This window comes from Agelaius tricolor, unplaced genomic scaffold, assembly GCF_023055355.1.
Source record: "Agelaius tricolor isolate 1412-34295 unplaced genomic scaffold, bAgeTri1.0.p SCAF_33, whole genome shotgun sequence".
Lineage (NCBI taxonomy): Eukaryota > Metazoa > Chordata > Aves > Passeriformes > Icteridae > Agelaius > Agelaius tricolor.
This window is the reverse complement of record NW_027269293.1, coordinates 1,986,244-2,011,244: the sequence shown is the minus strand read 5'-3', so window position 1 is coordinate 2,011,244 and position 25,001 is coordinate 1,986,244. Positions and strand designations below refer to the sequence as shown.

Here is a 25,001-nt window from a genome sequence, read left to right as displayed (position 1 = left end):
GTGTCCGTCTGTCCTGTCCCTGTGTCCCCTGTCACCACCTGCGAGGCTCTGTCCCCATCCATGAGTCCCTTGACTGTCCCTCCTCATGTGGATTCATGTCCCCACCTGTGCAGGTGTCCATGTGGGGTCCCTGTGTCCTCATCCCCAAGTGTCCCTGTCCGTGTGTCCCTGTCCGTGTGTCCCCATCCTGTGTCTTCTTGCCTGGCTGTCCCCTCTCACCCCCATGAATCCCCATCTCTCTCTCCATGTGTTCCCATCCATGTGTCCCTGTCCCCGTCCCTGTTTGAGTCTCTTCTCCGTGTGTCCCCATCCCGTTCCTGTCTGTCCCTGTCCCTGTGTTTCCATCCCGTGCATCTCCATCGCTGCCCGTGTGCCCCCATTCTCGTGCATCCCTTTCCGTCTGTCCCCATCCCTGTCCGTGTGTCCCCGTCCCGCCGCTGCCGGGTCCCGGAGCCGCTCGGGGCCGGGCCCGGGGGTCCGGGGCCCCGGGCGGGGCGGGCGCGGCGGGCGGGGCCGGCGGCGGGGCGGGATCGGCTCTGCGGCGGCCGCACCGCACCGAGCCGAGCCGAGGCGAGCCGAGCCCGCCCAGCCGAGCCGGCCCCGCCGCACCGGCCGCAGCCCCGCCGAGCCCCGCCGAGCCCCGCCGCACCGAGCCGCGCCGGGCGGAGCGGAGCCGCCGCGCCGGGGCCGCCCCGGGCCGGGCCATGCGCTGAGGCCGCCGCGCCGCCCGCAGCCAAGGGCGGATCCCGGGCAGGACACGGTGAGGCGGCGGGCACCGCAATGCGACCGGCGCGGCGGGGGCCGGGGGAGCGCGGCCGGCGCGGGGACCGGGGGTGCTGCCGGCAGGGCGGGGAGCGGCGCGGGGGGACCCGCGACCCTGCCCCGCCATCTGTCCGTGCCCTCCTGCTGCCGCTCCATCTCCATCCTGAGCGGGATGCTCGTCCCTCCCGCCCCTTCTCCCGCTCCTCCATCTCCATCCTGCCCCTCCATGCAGCCCCTTCTGCCTCTCCGTCCGTGTCCTGCTCTTCCCCTGCCTCTCCATCTCCATCCTGAGCGGGATGCTCGTCCCCCCCGCTCTTCCTCTGCTCCTCCGACCTCGATCCAGCCCCTTCTCCTGCCCCTTCATCCCTCCATCCTGCCCTTCCCTGCCTCTCCATCTCCACCCTGCCCTTGCCCTGCTCCCCATCCCTCCCTTGCTCCCTCACCCCTGCCCTGCCCTCCATCCTGACCCCCAGGTCCCCACCAGTGTCACCCCCAGTGCTGGGGGCCCCGATGGGAGGGTGCTGGGGGGCTCTGGGGGGTGCAGAGCCCCCCGGCAGGATCAGCCCCGGGTGGTCCCTGCCCACGAGCAGAGGGGGGGCCGTGCTCCGGACCCTCGGGCACCAGGGACTGTTGGGATCAAGGTGCTGCTGGGCACAGGCCGTGGGGTCACCCCAAAGAGCCCCCCCTGTTCCGTGAGGGTCTGTCCAGCCCAGCGCCCCATGGCAGGGCTGGGAGTTCAGGGGCACTTTCGGCTGTGCCGTGGACAGGTGGGATGGACAGGTGGAACAAGTGGGATGGGACAGGTGGGACAGGCAGGTGAGACAGGTGGGATGGGACCGGTGGGACAGGGTGGGAGCACTGCCAGCCCTGGCCGAGGTTGGACGTTCCCACGCGCCAGCTCAGCCCCGGCCCCCGCTGCAGCCCCAGCCCCCGGGTGATGGTGACGCTCCCAGTGTGCTGGGATCCAAGGAGCCCACGGTGGGATGAGCTCCTTGGCTCCTCCAGCTCCCAGCCTCGCCTGGCTCTGGTGTCTGGGGACATGCCGGGGGTTTGGGGCTGCTTTGTGGGGTCCAGACCCCCTGGTGCCCTGGGACGGGGATGGGGTGGCTGTGGGAAGGGGCTGCTTCCCCCGGAGATGCTCAGGGATGCAGGAGCTGCCGTGCCCAGGGCAGACACCAGTACGGGGCTGTCTGGGGCACTTTGCTGTCCCCCTTCCCTGAACTGGAGTGGCAGGAGTGGAGCTGACTGGGCACAGTCCTTAAGCAAAGCTCAGCCCCCTTCCCTCCCCTCCTTCCCACTCATCCTGTGGCTGGGCACCTTTGGAAACCCTGTCCCGTGGTGGGTTTAATGTCCCCAAGGCTCTGTGAGGGTCCCACGCACCCTGGGGACCCTCGTGGGACAGAGCTGGTGCTGCCACCCCTGTGCTGCACTGGGGGAACCAGAGCAGGGCCCTGCACACACGACCCTTTGTGCCACCTCGTTTCACACCCCAGCACTGCCTCACTGGGGGGCACTGGGGACCTTGCCCGGTTCCAGGTGTCCCCTGTGGGTGGGCACTGAGGTTTGGCAGCATGAGGGGAGCTCTGACCCACTGCCCACCACCTGCAGCCCACGGCTGTGCCACGCTCCTTTCCTGCACTCCCCAATGCATCCCTGGGGTGGGAGCAGAGCAGAGGGATGGCACGGCGTGGGACAGGGTGGCAGGGAGTGACAGGGTGACAGGACACCAGCAGCACAACCTGTGTGTGTGAAAGGGCACCTCTGTACCTGGCCAGAGAGCCCAGCTGGGCGCTCCAGGTGCCACCATGACCCCTGCAGAGCTGGCGGGGGGGTCCCTGCCCAGCGAGCCCCCCCAGCAGCCTCGGCAGCAGCTGCGGTGCCGGTGGCCGCGCTCGGCCATATGGCCACGGCGGGCGGCCGGTAAAAATAGCCAAGGCAGCCTCACCCCGCGCCGGCCGGCAAGGGCGACCCAAGGGCAGCGAGCCCAGCTCCCAACCGGGGCTGCATCTCAGGGGGGCCGCGCCTGGAACGGGGGGTGACGCCTCCCTGTGCCCCCGCAGCGACCGCGGGGCCAAAATGCCGGAGCAGAGCAACGATTACCGCGTGGTGGTGTTCGGAGCCGGCGGCGTGGGCAAGAGCTCGCTGGTGCTGCGCTTCGTCAAGGGGACCTTCCGCGACACCTACATCCCCACCATCGAGGACACCTACCGGCAGGTGATCAGCTGCGACAAGAGCGTGTGCACGCTGCAGATCACCGACACCACCGGCAGCCACCAGTTCCCGGCCATGCAGCGCCTGTCCATCTCCAAGGGCCATGCCTTCATCCTGGTCTTCTCGGTCACCAGCAAGCAGTCGCTGGAGGAGCTGAAGCCCATCTACCAGCAGATCGTGCAGATCAAGGGCAGCGTGGAGAGCATCCCCATCATGCTGGTGGGCAACAAGTGCGACGAGACGCAGCGCGAGGTGGAGAGCAGGGAGGGGGAGGCCATGGCCAAGGAGTGGAAATGCGCCTTCATGGAGACCTCGGCCAAGATGAACTACAACGTCAAGGAGCTCTTCCAGGAGCTGCTGAACCTGGAGAAGAGGAGGAACGTCAGCCTCACCATCGACGGGAAGCGCTCCAGCAAGCAGAAGAGGACAGACAAAATCAAGGGGAAGTGCAGCATCATGTAGAGCCCCGGACTGGCCCGCGCCCCCTCCCCACTCCGGATACCCCCCCTCCCTCCTCCCCCCCACGGCTGGACGTGGCAGTGGCATCGCAGCGGGACCGTCCCCTCGTCCTCCGTGTGCCATCACTGTGACTGTGCGGGGCCGCCGGGGCCGGGGGTGAAGACGGGGCCGAGGTGAGGGACACGCGGCCACCCCCGGGCACGGCAGGAGCGGGGACTCGCCGCCGGGACACCCGGGCCACACCCCCCGCCCTCAGCACAACCGGTGCCACCGGGCCCGGCCCCCGTCGGTCCTCGCGGGAGGGAAGGACGGTGCCACGTGGGGATGGCGGTGTCATCCTTTGGGGACAGTCCCGCGCGTCCCGGGCCCCCGTCCCCACGCCATAGTGCTCTGCTCCTGCGGGCAGAGACCCGGGGCGGGGGCAGCCCCTGCGCGGTGCCCGTGTCCCCCTGACCGGTGTCCCCCGGCCCCCCTGCCCCATCCTGGTGCCATGACCCCCTCCCCAAACCCCCAGCCCTGTCCAGGTGCCACGGCCCCCCCAGCCCCGTCTGCCACCGCAGCCCCCCGAGCCCCCAGCCCGGCACCGTGGTCCCCTTGCCCCCCAGGCCCATCGTGGTGCCCCATGCCCGCCCCCCAGCCCCACCCCGGCGCCGCGGGCCCCCCGTGCTCTCCCCCAGCCCCGAGCCGGTGCCGCAGCCGGAGCCGCCAGCCCAAGCACAAAGCATCGGGTCCGCGGGAGGTCCTGACCCAGCACAATCCTGGTGAGCTCCGGCGGGAGAGCCCCGGCCCCACAGCCGGCCGGGCCCCCCGCGCCCCCCGCTGCCCCCTCCCCACCGATGCCGCAAGGATCGGTGCCCCCCCGTCCTCAGAGTCCCCCCGCGGGTGGCCCGGCCCCGCACCCCCGGGACCCCCGGGACCCCCGGCACCCTCCAGCTCTGGCGCAGCCCTGCTTGTTCCCCCCTGGCCGGAGCGGGGTCCCCGCGCTGTCACCAGCCCCTCGTCCCCTCGAGGTTTGTCCCCTCGCTCCGGCCCCGCTCCTTCCCCCGCCGCCACCACCGGGGTGTCCCCGAGGGGGTGTCCCCGAGGGGGTGTCCCCGGGCAGGCCGAGCCCCCCCCAGCTCCCCGCACCCCCCCGGCTTTTTACACGAGGATCCGAGCGCCCAGGGGACAAGGTGACGATGTAGCCTTTATTCTAGAAATAGTCTTCCTTCAATAAAGAGACGAGAAACGCTCCCGCGTCCCCCGGAGCCGCCCCCGGCCGGGGCGGGAGGACACGGGGGGGTCACGGGAAGGGGGGCAAGGTTGGTGTGACGGTGAGTGTGATGTGTGTGCACACCTTGGGGACAGCCACGGCTCCGTGGGACGGCCACAGACACACGTGTGCAGGTGTGAGGCGCGTGCGTTGTGTGTGTAGGGCTGTGGGCGTGTGTGACATATGTGACATTTGTGTGTGTGGGGCACAAATGTGACGTGTGTGCACAGCTGTGTGTGTGTGACACGAATGTGATGTGTGTGACACAAATGGGACAGTAGGCACAGGTGTGTGTGACACAACTGTGACATGTACACAGGTGTGTGTGTGCATGTGACACAAATATGATAGTGGGCACACCTCTGTGTGTGACACAAATGTGATAGTGGGCACAGGTGCGTGTGTGTGACACAAATGTGACAGTGGGCACACCTGTGTGTGTGACACAAATGTGACATGTGGCACACCTCTGTACCTCTGTGTGTGACACAAATGTGATGTATGCACGGGTGTGTGTATGACACGAATGTGACGGAGGGCACAGGTGTGTTTGTGGCACAAATGTGACAGTGGCACACCTCTGTGTTTGTGGCACAAATGTGACAGTGGCACACCTCTGTGTGTGTGACACGAATGTGACACGTGTTCCGTGCGTGTGACACGCGCGTGCCCTGTGCCGTGCTCGTGCCGCGCGTGCCCGCCTGTGACGTGGGTGCGACACGCGTGTGACACGTGTGACGCGCGCGCGTGCCCGCGTGTCGCTGTCCCCGCCCGTGCCCGCGGGGAGGGGGGGGGGGGGGGGCGGGAGCGCGGCGCGTGCGTCATCACGCCCGTTGCCATGGAAACCAGCGCTGCTCCCCGGGCGCGGGAGCCGCGTGGGCTCCGGGAGCGGGAACGGGGAGGGGGGAACGGGGGGGAACGGGGGGGAACGGGGCTGCTGCGGGCACCGGGGCACTGGGCAAGGGCACGGATCCGTGGGGATGGGCACGGATCCGTGGGGATAGCATGGATCTGTGGGGATGGGCATGGATCTGTGGGGATGGGCATGGATCTGTGGGGATGGGCACAGATACCTGGGGATGGGCACGGATCCATGGGGATGGGCATGGATCTGTGGGGATGGGCACGGATCTGTGGGGATGGTGGTGCATCCATAGGGATGGTCATGGACCCATAGAGATGGATGATCATGGATCCATAGGGATGGATAGTGATGGATCCATAGGGATGGTTGTGGATCAGTAAGGATGATGATGGATCCATAGGGATCGTTGTGGATCCATGCAGGTGGTTATGGATCCATAGGGATGGTTGTAGATCCATAGGGATGGTGATGGATCCATAGGGATGGCCGTGGATCAGTAGGGATGGTTATGGATTTGTGGGAATAGCCACAGCTCTGTGGGATGGTCACAGATCCTTGGGTTGCTCTGGGCTCCATGGGAACAGTGCCAGCTCCTCAGGGATGTCACAGCTCCCTGCCATTGCCCATGGCCCCTGCTCCTGTCCCCGTGTCCCTTCTGTGGCCTGGGGGGATCCAGGGCTCTCTGTGGGTGCCAGGACAGGACAGTGGGGCAGGCACACGTGGGCATGGGGACACGTGGTGCCAGTCCCCACCTGCTGGGATCCCTCAGGACCCTCAGGTATTTGGGGTGGCACCATCACACCGAAACTCAGAGCACTTCCAGAGGCTCCACAACGCCTTGGGGGCAGAAAATTTCCTCTTCCCCCCTTTCCCGGCTCTCCACCTCTGCCCCCTCTGCCCTCTCTGTCCCCTCCCACTTCCCCCCACCTAATGGGGACCTGTGCCCGCCGTGGCAGGGGACGCTCCGGTCCCGGTCCTGCTGCAGCCTCGGGTGTCCCTCGGGATGCTGCCAGGGAAGCGCTGGGTCCCTGCAGCCCCCCCAAACCCCATCCTGATCCCTCAAAAATCAGCGCAGCACCGGGAGGGAGGATCCTCGCCGGGCGCCCGGAGCCTCCCCCGAGTCCAGGCGTTAAACAAAGCAGCTCCCGAGCGTTAATTAACGGGATGAGCCCCGGGATGAGCCGCGGTGCAGCCGGTTCCCGCCCGCGGCCATCAATTTCACAAATGCAGATTTTGGGACCCAAACCAGCTCCTGGCATCGTGTCTCGCACTGGAATATTGTCCCTTGTGTCCCCCACCGGGGGGACACCGCGGCCCCGGCACTTGGGAGTGCTCATCTGCAGGGAAAGCTGATTAGGGCTCGGCGGGCCGGGACATACGGGAGCAAACTGGATTAGGGGGAAAATCAGCCTTCTTCCCACTAACAGGATTATGGAGTTTTCAGCCCGATTCCAGCGCAGCCGCCGATGTGGGGACAGCCCCGGCTCGGCATTTTCCCACCTCAATTCCTGCTGGGATCGCAGCTGCAACTGGTGCGTACTGGTGCGGGCCAGCGCAGACTGGGATGCGCTGGGAAGCGCTGGGGACGTGGCTGTGTCCCCCCACGGGGACTCCCGAGGGAACTCCGGGACCAGGCACCACCGGGACCCGCCGGCCGCGCTCGCCCGGTGCCTGTGGCAGCCCTGGGGGAATCAAAGCCTCGATTCAGGGCGTGATTTCCGCTCCCCCCGCGCCACCACCGTGACTCCCGCCCGCCGCTGATTCATCCCCACGGATTTTCCCCTCCGTCCCCGGGGGCAGCAGCTCCCCGAGGTGGGGGCAGAGCGAGGCCGCGACCCCCGGTACGCAGGGCTGGGCAGAGCGCGGCAGTGCTCGGGGATGGTCTGGGGGATTTGGGGACCCCAAGCCCCGCAGCGGGATCACAGACGGGTCCGGTCCGGCTGCACCGAGGGCTGTGGAGGAGCACAGACCGGGGGATCCCGGGGAGACCTTGGGGGCACCGGGGGCGCCACGCACCGGGGGATGCCCGGGGGTCCCGGGGTGTCCCTTCCCGGTGCTTCGCGCCCCGGCCGCCACGTGCCCCCTCCCACCTTATTAATATTAATGAATACTTATATAGCCACGCCCCATTTCCAGCTCCGCGTGCTGATTGGCCGCTCCTCCCGCCGCTCCTCCGCCGGCCCCGCCCCCTCCCCGGCCTCCCTCCGCGCCGCCGCCGCCGCAACCGAACTTGGCGGCCGCTCCAAGCCCCGCCTTCCGGCCGGCCCTCCCCCCGCGCGCCGGGCTCCGCGGACTCCCATTGGCTGGCGGCGCTGTCCGTCAGGCGCGCGGGGCGGGGCCGGCGCCGCCCGCGGGCCAGCAGGGTGCGTTGCGCCGCGCGGTGTCTGAGGCGGCGGCTCCGCTCCGCGCCCGCCGCGCCCGCTCCCGCCGGTACCGGTGAGGAACCGCCGGGAACGGGGCGGGACGGCCGGGGACAGCGGGGGGGAACGCCCGGCTGCCCCAGGCCGCGGCTTGGCGGAGCTCCCGCCTCGGCGCGGCCCTGCCCGGGGCCCCTCTCCGCCCGGGGGGGGCGGCGGGGCTGGGCCGGGGAGGCTCCGGGGGGCTCCGGGGGTCTGGGCGGGGAAAGGCGGGCGGCGGGCCCGGGGAGGGCGGGGGAGGCTCTGGGCAGGCTGTGGGGTGTGGGGGGCCCGGGCAGGGCTGGACTGGGGGTGTGGGGGACCCTGGGGAGGTGGAGGGGCCCTGGGGATGGGGAGGGGGCTCCGGGTACCGGGGGGCTCGGGGGGAGCGGGGTGGGACGAGAGAGCCCCCGGGGCAAGGCCGGGGGGAGCCTGGGGGAGGATTTGGGGGTGCTGGGGGGGTTTGGGGGTCCTGGAGCCTGGCACAGGGCGGGGGGGGTTGGCATGAGAGGCTCGGAGGGACCCCCAGAGGGTCCCCATGGGGGTCACAGCAGTGGGTGGGATTTTGGCACCAGGCTCAGGGCGAGGAGATGACGTGGGGGTGTTTGGGGGGCGCCCAGACGGGCCGTGGTGGATTTTTGGGAGATCTCCAGGGTTTTGGATGAAGGAATTGTGGGGATGGTGAGGGGCATCTTTGGGTGGGTGAGGTGCCAAGGGACAGTGGGAATCGATGAGGGGCATGGCTCAGTGCCAGCTGCTTGGGAAGTTGGGTGACTTCATGGTGAACCGGCCGCAGGTTTTGGGGTGAAAAAGGAGGCTGGGGAGCTCGGCAGAAATATCCAACATCGCATCATTTACTTGTTTGTTTCCCGCCGGCGAGTTGAGGGTGGGTTGGAGTGGCGAGGAGCGCAGGACAGCGGTGGCATCCCGCCTGATCCGGGCAGGATTCGGGAATTGTGTGGGTTACATAAAGGAGGGGTGGCTGCAGGATCTGGGTTTTGTGTTATTGAGGTGTAGAGGAGGTAAGTGGGTGCCGCAGACAAAGGGAGAGAGAGAGAGAGAGAGAGAGAGAGAGAGAGAGAGAGAAATCTGTCTCCTGCTCCTCACTTCCAGTTGGAGGTGTGGAATGGGAAGCCGGGCGTCCTTTAGGAGTTGGGGAAGTGCAGGGAAGCAGCGATTGGAGCTGTGGCTCCAAATCTGAGCTTTGCCTCCGTCCTGTGGCCATCAGGTGTGGCCTTAAACCAACGCCAAACGTGCTGGGCTGGAGCTGTGTCTGCTCTGAGACACCTCTGCTGCTGCTTGGAGGAAGTTTTTGTGGCTAAATAGGGTTTTTTTTTGGGGGAAGGGGGAAAATTGGCACCCTCCAGCTCTGTGAGCTTCTTGTGGCGCTGCCCTGGATGTGTCCAGTGGGGAAATCTGGTGTGTGACAGACCACAGGAGTCAGCAGCTCAGTGTTAAAATCCTGCCAAACTCGAGGCCTTTTAGGTGATTGCTGGGTTTTCTTCAGCTTCTCAGGGCTGGGCTCAGGCCTCCATCCCCGGGAGGTTCCACAGGTCTTGGTCTCCCTGCCATGTGGGATATCCACAGGCAGCTGAGCAGATCCTCGGGGCTTCAGCTCCCAGCTCAGCTCCATGACCATAAAACAAATTCATGGCGATTTGTGACTCTGTAGCCACCATTTGTCCCCTTCTTTTGAGGGGGAAAAATACCCCCAAAACCCAAAAACACCCCCAAAACCCAAAAACAGCCCATAAAACAAATTCATGGCGATTTGTGACTCTGTAGCCACCATGTATCCCCTTCTTTTGAGGGGGAAAAACACCCCCAAAAACAGCCCATAAAACAAATTCATGGGAATTTGTGACTCTGTAGCCACCATGTATCCTGTTCTTTTGAGGGGGAAAAATGGGAAAAATACCCCCAAAAACCAAAAACTCCCCATAAAACAAATTCGTGGCAATTTGTGATTCTGTAGCCACCATTTATCCCCTTCTTTTGAGGGGGAAAAGCGGGCCAAAAACACCCCATAAAACAAATTCATGTCATTTTGTAACTCTGTAGCCACCATTTATCCCCTTCTTTCAAGGGGAAAAACATCCCCAAAACCACCCCATAAAACAAATTAATGGGAATTTGTGACTCTGTAGCCACCATGTATCCTGTTCTTTTGAGGGGGAAAAATGGGAAAAATACCCCCAAAACCACCCCATAAAACAAATTCATGGGAATTTATGATTCTGTAGCCACCATTTATCCTGTTCTTCTAGGGGGGGAAATGGGGAAAAAACACCCTGAGAAACCCCCCATAAAACAAATTTATTGGAATTTATGATTCTGTAGCCACCATTTATCCCGTTCTTTTGGGGGGGAGGAAAAAATGGGAAAAAACCCCAAAAAAGCTGGATCAATAGGGTTAAAGGGAGCCGATTGTCCCGGAGGTTCCCTCCTGCCATCTGTGGCTGTGACACGAATGGAAAAATGGAAATGGCTCCTTTGTGTGGCTGCTGGGGGCGCTGCCATGCCTGACACGGCTTTGGTGCCCATCCCCGTTTTCCTGCTGCTCCCATCTCATCCCTGGCTGTGTTTGAAAAGCCCCGGAGGGAATGGATGCACCCGGAGCTGGGCGTGGAGTGGCAGCAGAGCAGGGAGTGTGTGACAAGGGACACGGAGCTCTGTCCCCGCTCATCCCCTGCCCCTGCCCTCATCAGCCCCTGGAGCTCGTTGGCCTAACGAGGAACCCCGGTTCTCATCCTGCCCCTGGCTCCAGAGGAACTGGACACACTGCCCTTGGAAAAAGCTGATTTTGGTGGCAGTTTCCTGAATTTGGTGGCAGTTTCCTCACTGGGAATCATGGCTGTCCCTGTCCCATTAGAGCTGGACACTGCCCCTTGGAAAAAGCTGATTTTGGTGGCAGTTTCACGATTTGGTGGCAGTTTCCTAATTGATGGTTGGTAGGGGATCGTGGCTGTCCCTGTCCCATTAGAGCTGGACACTCTGCCCCTTGGAAAAAGCTGATTTTGGTGGCACTTTCCTGATTTGATTTGGTGGCAGTTTCCTGATTTGGTGGCAGTTTCCTCACTGGGAGAGGATTGTGGCTGTCCCTGTCCCATTAGAGCTGGACAGTCTGCTCCTTGGAAAAAGCTGATTTTGGTGGCAGTTTCCTGGTTTTTATGGCAGTTTCCTTACTGGGAATTGTGACTGTCCCTGTCCCATTAGAGCTGGACACTCTGTCCCTTGGAAAAAGCTGATTTTGGTGGCAGTTTCCTGGTTTTTATGGCAGTTTCCTTACTGGGAATTGTGACTGTCCCTGTCCCATTAGAGCTGGACTCTGTCCCTTGGAAAAAGCTGATTTTGGTGGCAGTTTCCTGATTTGATTTGGTGGCAGTTTCACGATTTGGTGGCAGTTTTCTGATTTGATGGTTGGTAGGGGATTGTGGCTGTCCCTGTCCCATTAAAGCTGGACAGTCTGTCCCTTGGAAAAAGCTGATTTTGGTGGCAGTTTCCTGATGTGATTTGGTGGCAGTTTCCTGATGTGATTTGGTGGCACTTTCCCAATTTGGCGGCACTTTCCTGATGTGATTTGGTGGCAGTTTCCTGATTTGATTTGGTGGCACTTTCCTGATTTGGTGGCACTTTCCTGATTTTTGTGGCAGTTTCCTGATGTGATTTGGTGGCAGTTTCCCGATTTGGTGGCAGTTTCCCGATTTGGTGGCAGTTTCCTGATCTGGTGGCACTTTCCCGATCTGGTGGCACTTTCCCGATTTGGTGGCACTTTCCTGATGTGATTTGGTGGCACTTTCCCCATTTGGTGGCACTTTCCCCATTTGGTGGCACTTTCCTGATGTGATTTGGTGGCACTTTCCCCATCTGGTGGCACTTTCCTGATGTGATTTGGTGGCACTTTCCCCATTTGGTGGCACTTTCCTGATGTGATTTGGTGGCACTTTCCCGATTTGGTGGCACTCTCCCAATCTGGTGGCACTTTCCCAATCTGGTGGCACTTTCCCAATCTGGTGGCACTTTCCTGATCTGGTGGCACTCTCTCAATCTGGTGGCACTCTCCCAATCTGGTGGCACTCTCCCAATCTGGTGGCACTTTCCCAATCTGGTGGCACTTTCCTGATCTGGTGGCACTTTCCTGATCTGGTGGCACTCTCCCAATCTGGTGGCACTCTCCCAATCTGGTGGCACTCTCCCAATCTGGTGGCACTCTCCTCCCTGGAGGGGACCGTGGCTGTCCCTGCCCCGTTCGAGCCAGGGCTGGACGAGCTCCAGCTCTGCCTTCACCACCCTGGGCCCTCTCTGCCTCCTGGAGGGCTCCAGGTGCTCACCTGTCCCGTGGTGGGAGAAGCAGTTTGGGCACCCTGGGGAGGAGCTGCCACTTTAAAAAATTCATTTTCTTGCCTTTTCAGCCCTAAACCTGAGCTCAGGGTGGGCATACAGAGGGGTTTGGTTGGATTTGTAACCCCCAGGGCAGCTCTGGAAGAGTTTCCAGAGGCTGTGGGGAGCAGCAGAGGTGGCAGAGGGCTGGGAAAAAGGGGGTGACCCAAAAACCTGGAAAAGCAGGAGGGAATTTTGTGACTGTTTGGGGATTTTTGTGCTTGGAAAAAGAGGATGAGAGGGGGAAAAAGGGATTTATGGAGTGTGGTGTCTGTGCTGGTGTGAGATTAGTGAGGGGCCTGCTTGAGATTGGAGATCCAGTGGTGCTTTCCTCATTTTTGTGAGAAATCAGAGGAGCTGAGGTCACCAGAAATCCTGGAATGGTTTGGGTTGGAGGGACCTTGGCAGGGACATCTTGCACTGCCCCAGGCTGCTCCAAGCCCCAGAATTCCAACCTGGCCTCGATGTAAAGACCTCATGGTGGAGCTTTGAGGTGGAAAACTCTGATTGTTCCAAAATCCTGGAATTCCTGAACTGGTGGAAACCTCGAATTCCAAAATCCTGGAATTCCTGCAGTGGTGGAAAACTCTGATTGTTCCAAAATCCTGGAATTCCTGAACTGGTGGAAACCTTGAATTCCCATATCCTGGAATTCCTGCAGTGGTGGAAACCTCTGATCCCAAAATCCTGGAATTCCTGAAGTGGTGAAAACCTCGAATTCCAAAATCCTGGAATTCCTGAAGTGGTGAAAACCTTAAATTCCAATATCTTGGAATTGCTGGAGTGGTGGAAACCTCGAATTCCAAAATCCTGGAATTCCTGCAGTGGTGAAAACCTCAAATTCCAATATCTTGGAATTGCTGGAGTGGTGGAAACCTCTGATCCCAAAATCCTGGAATTCTTGAAGTGGTGAAAACCTCTGATTCCAAAATCCTGGAATTGCTGCAGTGGTGGAAACCTTGAATTCCAAAATCCTGGAATTGCTGTAGTGGTGGAAACCTCTGATCCCAAAATCCTGGAATTCCTGCAGTGGTGGAAACCTTGAATTCCAAAATCCTGGAATTGCTGCAGTGGTTCAGCCCCTGTGTAGAGCTGGATTTTGGATTTCCCATCCCTGAGCTCTCTGCTCAGGGTGTCTCTGTCCTCCTCACCTGTTGCCAGGTGATTTTTTTTTCCTTCATCTCCTCTGATTTTTCCACAAACTGGGAAAGGAACAGAACTAAAACCAATAAATAACCAATAAATCCAATTCCCTCCCTGCCCATTGTCACATTCAGGAAAAAAAAAAAAAAAAGAAATATAAAGAAAGCAAAGCTGGGAGAGAGAGAGAGCTTTGTCTTAAATATTAATTAGTCTGAGATTTACCCACTTAATTTGTACTTGACAATTAATTGCTGGGATTCAGAGAACTGGCAGAGCCCAGGCCTTGCCTTTGGTGCCCCCTGTTATCATCTGCTGCTGTTTGCTGGTGCCAAGAAAGGCCTGGATGAGAAGCCAGGGGACAAAGGAGCCGTTGTGCCCCAAACCTCGGTGACATTTGGAGTTTCTGAAAGTGAAACTCGCTCGGGTTTCAATCTTCCCCCCCAAAAATCGCTTCTGAAATGTTGTGTCTTGCACAATCCTGGTGCAAAATATCTTTTTCCTCCTTCAAAATACCTGAGCAGCCACTGATTAATTAAAAAAAAAAAAAAAAAAACCCATCCAAAAGGGGTCAGGGGGATAAATAAATGTGTTTAATTTGGTGAATTCTCACTCAGAGGGAGGGTTCATCTTTGTTTTAAGCTGGATTTTTCCTGGAAATTTTGCTCTGGATTCAGCTGATGGTTCCCATTGCAGCAGGGTTCAGGGTTAGGTTTTTGTGGAATGGGTGGGTAGGGATTGGCTGTGACGTTAAGGGCAAAAAAAAAAAGAAATTAAAAAAAAAAAAAAAAAAAGGAGGAAATTCGGGCACGCTGTTAAGGCCGAGACACAAAACAGGAAATTTAGTTAAGGGTTGTGCTTTTTCATCATTTATCCTGTGTTTTTCCCCCTCCTGACAGACAAGAAGGAGTTTTAAAGTACTTCAGCCTGGGTTGGGTCTGTACAGCTGAAAACATTCCCCAATTTCCACTTAAAAACGGATTTTTGGTGACTTTACAGAAGCTGCAAAAGCCAAGAAACCTCAGCAGCTCCTGCTTTATTTTCATATTGGAGAAAACAGAGTTGTTTGAAAAAATAATCTGGCTCCTAATGGGAATGGGGGAGCAGGAAAACAGGCCCTGGTTCCAGAGGGGAAGGAAATTCCCCCTCTGGGCACCTCCAGCTCCCTCTCAGGTGCCAGCAGGGAGGTGACAACCAGGGATGGACACTCTGCTAACACCCCCCAAAAAAGCTTCTTTGTTTTATTCCCAACTTGTCCCCTCTGGAAATACAAAAGAAATTTATTTTTAAATCTATAGAATAGTTTGGAAAAGTTGTTTTTTTTTTTTTTGTTTTTCAGCCCTGGAGGCATTTTGTCCTTTTCTGCCTCATCTGCTGTTAGAAAAACACCCAAGATTTAAACATTTCTGGGGTGGTTTAACCCCTCCAAAACTCCCCCTGAGCTGGGGAGCTGCAGGAGGGAGGATTTCTCTGGATGTGCTGCAGGAGCTGCTTTTGGGAGGTTTTTTGTGGGTTTTTTTGCTCATTTCCTCCACTCTGAGTTATTTCTCTTTTTTTTTTTTCTTGCTGGCAAGGGCTGGGTGTTTATGCTCCATAAATCCTGACGTGGCCTGGCTGCTCCTCCGAGCGCTTGTGCTGCAATTCCCAACCAAAGATTGGGGATCTCATCAAACTTTTCTATCAGGGAGAGGAGCAAGGCCTGAGGGACTCTTTATTTCCTATTTTTTATTTAAATCAAGACCTTTTGGTGAGGCTGAGAGCTGCTGGTTGTGTTTCCATCCTGGGAATTGTGTCCCTGGCTGGGGTCTCAGCATTGTGGGTGCTTCAGGATCCAGGTGGGTGAGCAGGGAGCTCCAGGTGCTGCATTTCCAGGATCTGGCAGCGTTTCCAAGGAGCTCCTCACTCTTGGGTCAAGATTGGAAATAATTTTTCCTGTACTCCATGAGTTCTGTGGGAGAATCCACGGAATTCTGCAAGTGTCAGGCAGATTTAATTGCACTAATCCCAATTAAATCTTGGCATTCCCATTGTTTGGGGTATGGAATCCTGATCCATTGGCTTTTTTCAGGATCATCTGGCTTCTTCCAGTGCTTTTCCTTCCAATTTTAATCCCAGTTCTGCTTTCCCTCCAAATGCCAGGTGTTCCCTGGAGTTGTCCCAGGCCAGGTTGGGAGCAGGAGAAGGTGTCAAGGTGTCCCTGCCATGGTGGCACTGGGATTTATTGGCATCTCCAACCCAAACCATTCCATGATTTTCCAGAGCAGGGCTGTGTGTGGAGCTGTGCAGCCACGCTGGGGTTGTTTTTTTTTGGGAAACAAATCCACGATCCAGGCATTCCCAGCAGACATTCTGGCACAGGCAGCAGTGTGATCACAGATACGTCTTCATCTCTCCCAAGTTTATCCTGTTTCACTGAGCTGAGCTGGCTCCTGGTGCTCCAGCATCCCTGAGCTGAGCATTCCCTGCTCCTCTGAGTGAATTCCTCTCTCCTGGAAAAAAGGAGCTGGGAAGGGGCTGGAGAATCCCTGAGGGAAATGGGAAGGGGCTGGAGAATCCCTGAGGGAGATGGGAAGGGGCTGGAGAATCCCTGAGGGAAATGGGGAGGAGATGGGAAAGGGCTGGAGAATCCCTGAGGGAAATGGGAAGGGGCTGGAGAATTCCTGAGGGAGATGGGAAAGGGCTGGAGAATTCCTGAGGGAAATGGGAAGGGGCTGGAGAATCCCTGAGGGAAATGGGAAGGGGCTGGAGAATTCCTGAGGGAGATGGGAAAGGGCTGGAGAATTCCTGAGGGAAATGGGAAGGGGCTGGAGAATCCCTGAGGGAAATGGGAAAGGGCTGGAGAATTCCAGAGGGAGCTGGGAAGGGGCTGGAGAATCCCTGAGGGAGCTGGGAAGGGGCTGGAGAATTCCTGAGGGAAATGGGAAGGGGCTGGAGAATTCCTGAGGGAGATGGGAAGGGGCTCAGCCTGGAGCAAAGCAGGATCAGGACATTCCCAATGTCCACAAGTCCCCAAGAGGAGGGGACAGCCAGGAGGGTCCCAGGGGACACCAGGACAGGAGGGAGCAGCCCCAGGGTGGGACAGCAGCAGGAATTTCCTCATGGCAATGGTGGCCAGGCCTTGGAACTGCCCAGGGAGGTTTGGGGTCACCAATCCCTGGAGGTGGTCCCAGGAGTCCCTGGAGGTGTCCCAGGAGTCCCTGGAGGTGGCACTCGGAGCTCTGGGCTGGTGACAAGGTGTGCATGGGGTACAGTGATGATCCCAGAGCTTTTTCCCAGTGAAATTCCCCCTTTGGATCCCAGTTTGGGGACTCCACAGCCCATCCCATGCTGTCAGTGCTACACACACAGATCTGGGAAAGGCAGCAAAATCCCAGCATTTTGGGGGATTTGCAACTCAAATTCCTTTCCCAGTGCTCCCAGAGCTTTAATCCTGACCCGTCCCAAGCAGCACCTGCCCTTGCTAGGGCTGGCATTGCCCACAGCATTTCTGCCAGAGCTGAAATCCAGAATTCCACCTGCATGGAGTTGGCTCTGGGGTGGCTCTGGGTGGCTGCCAGGATTAATCACAGGGCAGCACCAACAACTCTGGGCCAGCAGCTCCAGGGGAACAATTCTGTCCCTGCAGCCCTGGGGACACGGAGGGTGGAGGACAAGGGAGGGCTGGCCCAGGGAATTCATCCTGGTGGCTGAGCTGGGAAGGGATTTTTGGGAATTGCAGAGGGGTGGAGGACAAGGGCTGGCCCAGGGAATTCACTCTGGTGGCTGAGCTGGGAATGGATTTTTGGGAATTTACCCTGGTGGTTGAGCTGGGAAGGGATTTTTGGGAATTTTTCCTGGTGGTGTTGGGAGGGCACAGTGGCTGAGCTGGGAATGGATTTTTGGGAATTTTTCCTGGCAGTGTTGGGTGCAGTGGTTGAGCTGGGAATGGATTTTTGGGAATTTATCCTGGTGGTGTTGGGTGCAATGTCTGAGCTGGGAAGGGATTTTTGGGAATTGATCCTGGTGGTTGAGCTGGGAAGGGATTTTTGGGAATTTTTCCTGGTGGTGTTGGGTGAAATGGCTGAGTTGGGAAGGGATTTTTGGGAATTGCAGAGGGATGGAGAACAAGGGCTGGCTCCAGGGAATTTACCCTGGTGGCTGAGCTGGGAATGGATTTTGGGAATTTATCCTGGTGGCTGAGCTGGGAATGGATTTTGGGAATTTATCCTGGTGGCTGAGCTGGGAATGGATTTTTGGGAATTTATCCTGGTGTTGCTGGGTGCAGTGGCTGAGCTGGGAATGGATTTTGGGAATTTATCCTGGTGGTTGAGCTGGGAAGGGATTTTTGGGAATTTTTCCTGGTGGTTGAGCTGGGAATGGATTTTTGGGAATTTATCCTGGTGTTGCTGGGTGCAGTGGCTGAGCTGGGAATGGATTTTTGGGAATTTTTCCTGGTGGCTGAGCTGGGAATGGATTTTTGGGAATTTATCCTGGTGTTGCTGGGTGCAGTGGCTGAGCTGGGAATGGATTTTTGGGAATTGATCCTGGTGGCTGAGCTGGGAATGGATTTTTGGGAACTGCAGAGGGGGGGAGTGGAGCTGCCACGATTCCCACACCTGGGAGTGCCAGGATGGGCTGGGATGAGGCACCCGGAGCGGGTCAGCCCCTGATCCCAGCTCTCCTCCCTCTCTCCCTCTCTGATTGCTAATTAGCTCATTAACATTCCCTGCCTCATTATCCCACCCTCAGCCTTTCTTCCCAACAATCTGAGCCTTTCCAGAGGCCCCAGACTCTCACACTGGATTGAGCAGCTCCTGGTTGTGGTGCAGACCCAAATCCCACCCCCCACATCCATCATTTTTGGGGATACCCATGAAACCAGCTCAGAGTTCCATCCCATTTTGCTGGTTTTTGATTTATGGCAGTTCCTGGGGCCAATTCCCATTCCTGCTTTGCCAGGACAGAGGGAATCAGCATTTCCCTGCCTGCTGGTGAGGAATATCTTTGTGGCAGCCCAATTTAAGACTATTTTCCCCATTCCAACAGGGACTTTAATTCCATTTTAACACTCCCAGCCACTCATTAATGCTCTTTGCTGCGGAGAGTTTTGCCCTGTGGCAAAACTTTAAAAAATTCTGTGATTTTTTTTTTTCTTTTTCCCCATTTTTTTTAAATTTTTTTTTTCTGTTAAGGTGTGAAAAACGCTGTTCTGGTGTTCTCTGGAAATAGTTCTCACCTTTGGAATAATACTGGAGAGAGGCAGAGCTGCTGAAAATAGCAGCAGCTGCCATAGGCCAGGATGGAGTTGTGTTGTCAGTCATGGGAACAGAAATCCAATTCCACCTGCAGATGAGCATTCCTGAAATAGAAGAGGGGTTGTCAACCACCAGAGGAGATGCATTGTGTGCATCCCTGGTGAGGGGAGGAAAAAAAAAAAAAATCAATCAGATCCACGTTTTCCAGCGCTTTGGAAAACTTGGGAGAGTCCCAAGCTGCTTTTGGGGAGAGGTGGTTTGGCTAAAATTTGGTGCTTTGGAGGTGAATTTTGGGCAAAAGTGGCTGGGATTCCAGAGGGATTCTCAGAGGGAGGGTGGGGATGGCTCCAGGCTCTCAGGGAAGGTCGGTGCAGGGGCAGGAAGTTTTTATGGGAGGCTGAACAAAGCTGGGTAGGAAATGGATTCACAGCCAAGGCAGGGGGGCTGCGCTGCTTCCCTGAATTCCAGCACTCCCCAGGCATTCCAGGTCCAAATCCTCCATTTTCCCTGCAATTTCAGGATCCACAGAGCCTCTGCTGCAGCTGCTTTTCTTCCCCAAACTCCCCCCATCCATTTGATTCACCGTTTTTCCCCTGATTTATTCATCTCATCCTCGAAACTCCTGTCCCCTGCATAAATAAACCCTCCCTCCCTGGTGTTTGCCATGTGCAGGCTGCTGTAATTATGGGTTTGGATTCCTGCTGGGACTGATTGTGTCGAGCTGATCCAAGTGCTGCTGCCCATGGATGGGCTTTGGGGCTGCTGATGAAAATAAAGCAGAATGGCTGGCTGGGAAGAGGGGTAGGCCTGGCCACCTTCCATTTCATTCCAGAACACAGATTGGAAAAGCTTTTGTCCACATCTATATTTTCCTGAATGTTCTCCTAGGTTTTATCCAAGCAGGAATATTTTTTTTTTTCTCCTCCGTGCTCTTGGGGTGGTTGTAAATTCCAGGACTTGTAAAATTTGGTATTTCTGCATTTTTCCAGATCTCAAAGTTCAGTGGGATTATCCAAGGAAAAAAAAAGCCATTTTTGCCAGGTTTTGTTGAAATGAAATCAGGGATGCTGAGGTCTGGCAGTGCTCCTCATGCATTCCTTCCAGGATAACACCATGATCCTGGTTTAAACGTTGTTGTGGAGTAGGAAGTGGAGGAGCAATTCCAGGATTTAATAAATACCTGTCCCTAATGCCTGTGTGCCTTCCCACCAGCCCCAAGGGAGTGGGAATGACAAAGAATTCCAGGAGAAGAGCTGGATAAAGCTGCAGAAACTCTGTATAAATGTGCTGGGAAAAAAAACAAAACCAAAAACTGGATTGGGAAGTGAGAGCTCATGAATCTGTCACCTCTGTCACCTCTCCAGGAATGGGAATTTGCTCCATTCCCTGGATTCCCAGCACATCCTGCTCTAATCCAGGGCTATAAATACTCCCAGTTTGCCTTCCTGGCTGACAGGGATCTCAGTTTGGAGCAGGATTTTGTGGAATTCAAAGGATTTTTTGCTCTTTGAAGCTTTGTTGGTGGAGCTGGGAGTGAGGATGACCCAAGGAGAGCTGGGAGCCCATTCCTGCCAGGATCCTGGGGTATTTCCTGCTCTGAGGGATGGGACCCACACTCGGTGCTCCAGGGCTGGGAGGAGCTTCCCTCCAACCTCCTGAGCTGGTCCATCCTCAGGGACACGGATTTTCCAGCTTTGCCAGCTCCAGGAGGGGTTTTGGGAAGGAATTCCTCCCTGTGAAGGTGCTGAGGGAACAGGATGGGGTTCCCAGAGCAGCTTTGGATCCTTGGGATTGTCCAAGGCCAGGCTGGAGCAACCTGGGATAGTGGGAGGTGTCCCTGCCCTTGGAATGGGCTGGGTTTTGAGGTCCCTTCCCACCCAAACCATCCTGAGGCTCTTCCTAAATCCTGTTTAGGATCTGAGGATCCTAAATAGGATTTTTCTCCCAGTCCCACGTCCGTGATCCTGTCAGAGCAGCCCTGAGGGGTTTTGGTGTAAATCCCGAGGTTTGGGAGCTCAGAGCAGGCAGGAAAAGGCTCCCTTAAAGTCCCCTGAACTCCCACTGGGTTTCCTGTAATCCCAACTCATTTTCCTGAATTATTTCTCTGTGTGTGTGTGTGTGTGGGGCCAGCTCTGCCCCTCCCTGTGCCATGTCCTGGGGGTTTTGTCCTTGTCCCCAGCAGGTCCTGGTGGCACCACAGGGCTCTGCAGGGGCATCCCTGGCACGGAGCTCCTGCTGCCACCTGGGTCCAGGGCCTGGCATCAGTTTCCCCAATTCCCAAACAAACAGATGGGTTTTCCCAATTCCTAAACAAATGGGTGGTTTTTCCCAGTTCCTAAACAAATTTATGGGTTTCCCCAGTTCCCAGACAAATGGATGGGTTTTCCCAATTCCCAGACAAATTGATGAGTTTTCCCAATTCCTAAACAAATTAATGGGTTTTCCCAATTCCCAAACAAATGGGTGGTTTTTCCCAATTCCCAAACAAATTGATGAGTTTTCCCAATTCCTAAACAAATTTATGGGTTTTCCTAGTTTCCAAACACATTAATGAGTTTCCCCAGTTCCCAAACAAATGGATGGGTTTCCCCAATTCCCAAACAAACAGATGGATTTTCCCAATTCCTAAACAAATTTATGGGTTTCCCCAGTTCCCAGACAAATGGATGGGTTTTCCCAATTCCCAGACAAATTGATGAGTTTTCCCAATTCCTAAACAAATTAATGCATTTTCCCAATCCCCAAACAAATGGGTGGTTTTTCCCAATTCCCAAACAAATTGATGAGTTTTCCCAATTCCTAAACAAATTTATGGGTTTTCCTAGTTTCCAAACACATTAATGAGTTTTCCCAATTCCCAGACAAATGGATGGGTTTCCCAATTCCTAAACAAATTTATGGGTTTTCCCAGTTCCTAAACAAATTTATGGGTTTCCCCAGTTCCCAAACAAATGGATGGGTTTCCCCAATTCCAGACAAATGGATGGCTTTTCCCAATTGTCATTGCTGCTGTTCCCCGCTGTCCCCAGGGCAGAGCCACAACAGGAGCAGACAAACATCCTGAGCTTCCTGGAGCCTGGGCCATCCCTGGCTCCCAGTGCATCCCTGCTGCAGGTGCTGCTCCCTGGCTGTTATCTGGGCTGCCTTTGGCTGTTAATGATTACACAGGAGCAGTTCCCTCTGGAGAGCTGAGCCTGGCGCTGCCCTGAGGCCTCCTGCAGCTCCAGCCCTGCTCCCCTGCTTGGCTTTTGTCATCCTTGGAGAAAAGCTGGGATCATAATTTGTATTCTCTGCTCCCTGTGGGGTTTTATTCCCTTACAATTCCAGCGTGAACTGGGGGTTTCTCTGCTCGAAACAGAGGGATTGATTCTCTGCTGAGGAATGAAATCCCAGAGTCCCCACAAACCTGGCTGGGATATTTACCCTGGAGCCGGTGACGTTGGCAGGGCTGGGTTTTATCAGAGGGATAAATTAAACATTGGGAAGGGTTTTAGGGAAGCAGAGCTCTGTGACCACATCCTGGGCACTTGTTCCAAACAAAACCAGGAACTGGTGAGGTGTGAGAGTTGGGAGGCAGCCGGGATGTGGGGAGAACAGGGGGATCTCTGCACAGCTCTGTGCCCTGCCCATGGGGATGAGGCTCCTCAGATCCTCAAACCCTTCCCTCAATTCCCTCCTTTTCCTTTGCCTCTGCTGTGCTGGGGGCTCAAATTCTGGGTTTTTTTCTTTTCTTTTTTTCTTTTTTTTTTTCCTTTTGCAGATGTCATTCTCTGCCACCTGACAAAGGAACAGAATGCAGCAATTTTCCCTAACCTAAATAGTGGCTCTGTATTTCCAGCTCCCCTGGAACTGGAATTAATTTAGTGTGTGGGCTTTTTAATTGGCTCGTTGTGGGGAGGAACAGAAGATGAAATGCTGCAGCTCTGCCTTCCTCTTCCCTTTCTTTCCTTAAGTCTTTGTCACTCTCCTTGTCTCTCACTTCCATGAGGCGCTCAGGTTATTTTTCCCTGGTTTTCTTTTGTTGAAACTCCCCTGTGCCAGCCTCAGGAGTGTCATGGATGGAGCTGCTTCCTTCACAGGGGACAAATCCCCTGTGGCTGCGGGAGGGAATGGGAGTTGTGGGGATGGATGGATGGATGGATGGATGGATGGATGGATGGATGGATGGACGGAGGGATGGATGGACAGACATGGGGATGGATGGAGGGATGGAGGGATGATGGAGGGATGGACTGATGGAGGAAGGGAAGGATGGATGGAGGGATGGATGATGGAGAGATGGATGAAGGGATGACGGATGGATGACTGATGGAGGGATTGATGCATGGATCCATGGATGGATGGATGGATGGATGGATGGACGGACACAGGGATGGATGGATGGATGGATGGATGGATCCATGGATGGATGGACACAGGGATGGATGGATGGATCCATGGATCCATGGATGGATGGACACAGGGATGGATGGATGGATGGATCCATGGATGGATGATGGATGGATAGAGGGAGGGATGGACACAGGGATGGATGGATGGATGGATGGATGGATGGATGGATGGACACAGGGATGGACAGATTGATGATGGTTGGGGGATGAATGGATCCATGGATGGATGGATGGACGGAGGGATGGGTGGGAGGTGGATCCATGGATGGATGGACAGATGGATGGATGGATGGATGGGTGGATGGATGGATGGACGGAGGGATGGACAGATTGATGATGGATGGATGGATGGATTATGGATGGATAGATCCATGGATGGATGATGGATGGATGGACAGAGGGATGGATGGATGGATGGATGGATGGATGGATGGATGGACAGAGGGATGGATGGATGGATTATGGATGGATGGATGGATGGATGGATGGATAGATCCATGGATGGATGATGGATGGATGGACGGACAGAGGGATGGACAGATTGATGATGGATGGATGGATGGATTCATGGATGGATGGATGGATCCATGGATGGATGGATGGACAGAGGGATGGATGGATGGACAGAGGGATGGATGGATCCATGGATGGATGGATTCATGGATGGACAGAGGGATGGATGGATGGCATCCCTCGTTCCCATGGAGCCATCTTCAGACTCAGATATGGAATTGCACAGCCTGGGAGCTGCCAGGTTTCCCCCCCACCAAAAATTTCTCTGTTGGAATCAATGTGTTCAAAGCCAGGTCTAAGTTGGTAGAAATTGGGGTGTTTTATTCCATGGATGAGCATGGAGAAAGCCTCAAGTGCCACCTGCATCATCCTCTCCTGTGAGGACTTGTAGGATTTCATCCCCCCTCCAAAAAAATCTCCAAGGCAGGTCCTGAACATATTGAAATGTAAATAAACCACCCCAAAGGACACATTAAATCCATTTGGAGTGGGCTGGATTCCAGCAGGCAGAAAACAGGGAAAACACAGGGAAAAAATGGGCTGCTGGAAATGGGGGAAAAGGTGTGAGGTGCTTTAAATAAATAGTTCAGGAATGGGCTGGATTCCAGCAGGGAAAAAACAGGGAAAACACAGGGAAAAAATGGGATGATGGAGATGGGGGAAAAGGTGTGAGGTGCTTCAGCTGGTGGGCTCAAACCTGGTATTGAGAGGAGCTGGAATTCCCTGCAGGATCCTTTCAATTGCTGAAGATTCTCTCTTTTATTTTATTTTATTTTATTTTAGGAGATTTGTCCTTTCCCCCCTGCAGCGAGCACCCTGTGTGCCAGAGGAGCTGGGGACACCTGCCCAGGTAGGTGCCAGCAGCACCCACAGACACCCAAACACCTCCTGAGCCCCAGATCAGGGCATTTCCCACCTGGAATTCGGGTGGGAAGGATCCTAAAGCCCATCCAGTCCCTTCCTTTCCACCATCCCAGGGTGCTCCAAGCCCCTTCCAGCCTTGGCATGGGGCAGCCACACTGTCCATGGTCACCTGTGCCAGGTGGGCACTGGGGGCTGTCCCTCCTCTGAGAGGTGGTGGCCAGGCCCTGGGGACACACAGAAATCTGGTGTGGAGCTGCTGCCTCTGGCTGCAATGATTCTTCATGAAACAATTCCATTCTTTTTCCTGGAACTGGCTGATCCTGCAGCTCCCTTCCATCCCAGACCCTTCTGTGACACCACAACATCACCACTCTTTAGGTGGTTCAATATTCTAAATTTTAGAATTTAAAATTTTAAAATTAAAATTCTAAATTTTAAAAAAGATCTCAGAGTTTTGATAGGAAGATCCAGAGGTTCATCAGGGTCATGAGTCACTGACCTGCCTCAGGAGCAGCTCCAGAGGGGTTCCCCTGT

General features: G+C 56.3%; 2 protein-coding genes across 2 annotated transcripts in view; both read left to right on the top strand.

Moving 5' to 3' along the window:
- Nucleotides 1–536: 536 nt before the first annotated feature.
- DIRAS1 (DIRAS family GTPase 1) lies at nt 537–4,663 on the top strand. The gene is made up of 2 exons (XM_071452069.1): nt 537–760; nt 2,823–4,663. The coding sequence occupies exon 2, from the start codon at nt 2,839–2,841 to the stop codon at nt 3,433–3,435; it is 597 nt and encodes a 198-aa protein (XP_071308170.1). The 5' UTR covers nt 537–760; nt 2,823–2,838; the 3' UTR covers nt 3,436–4,663.
- A 3,199-nt stretch (nt 4,664–7,862) lies between these two features.
- GNG7 (G protein subunit gamma 7) overlaps nt 7,863–25,001 on the top strand; it is a 49,227-nt gene continuing 32,088 nt past the window's right edge. Inside the window, exons 1-2 of the mRNA XM_071452130.1 lie at nt 7,863–7,985; nt 24,387–24,453. The gene's annotated coding sequence lies outside the window, so the exon portion shown is untranslated. The remainder of the gene's footprint in view (nt 7,986–24,386; nt 24,454–25,001) is intronic.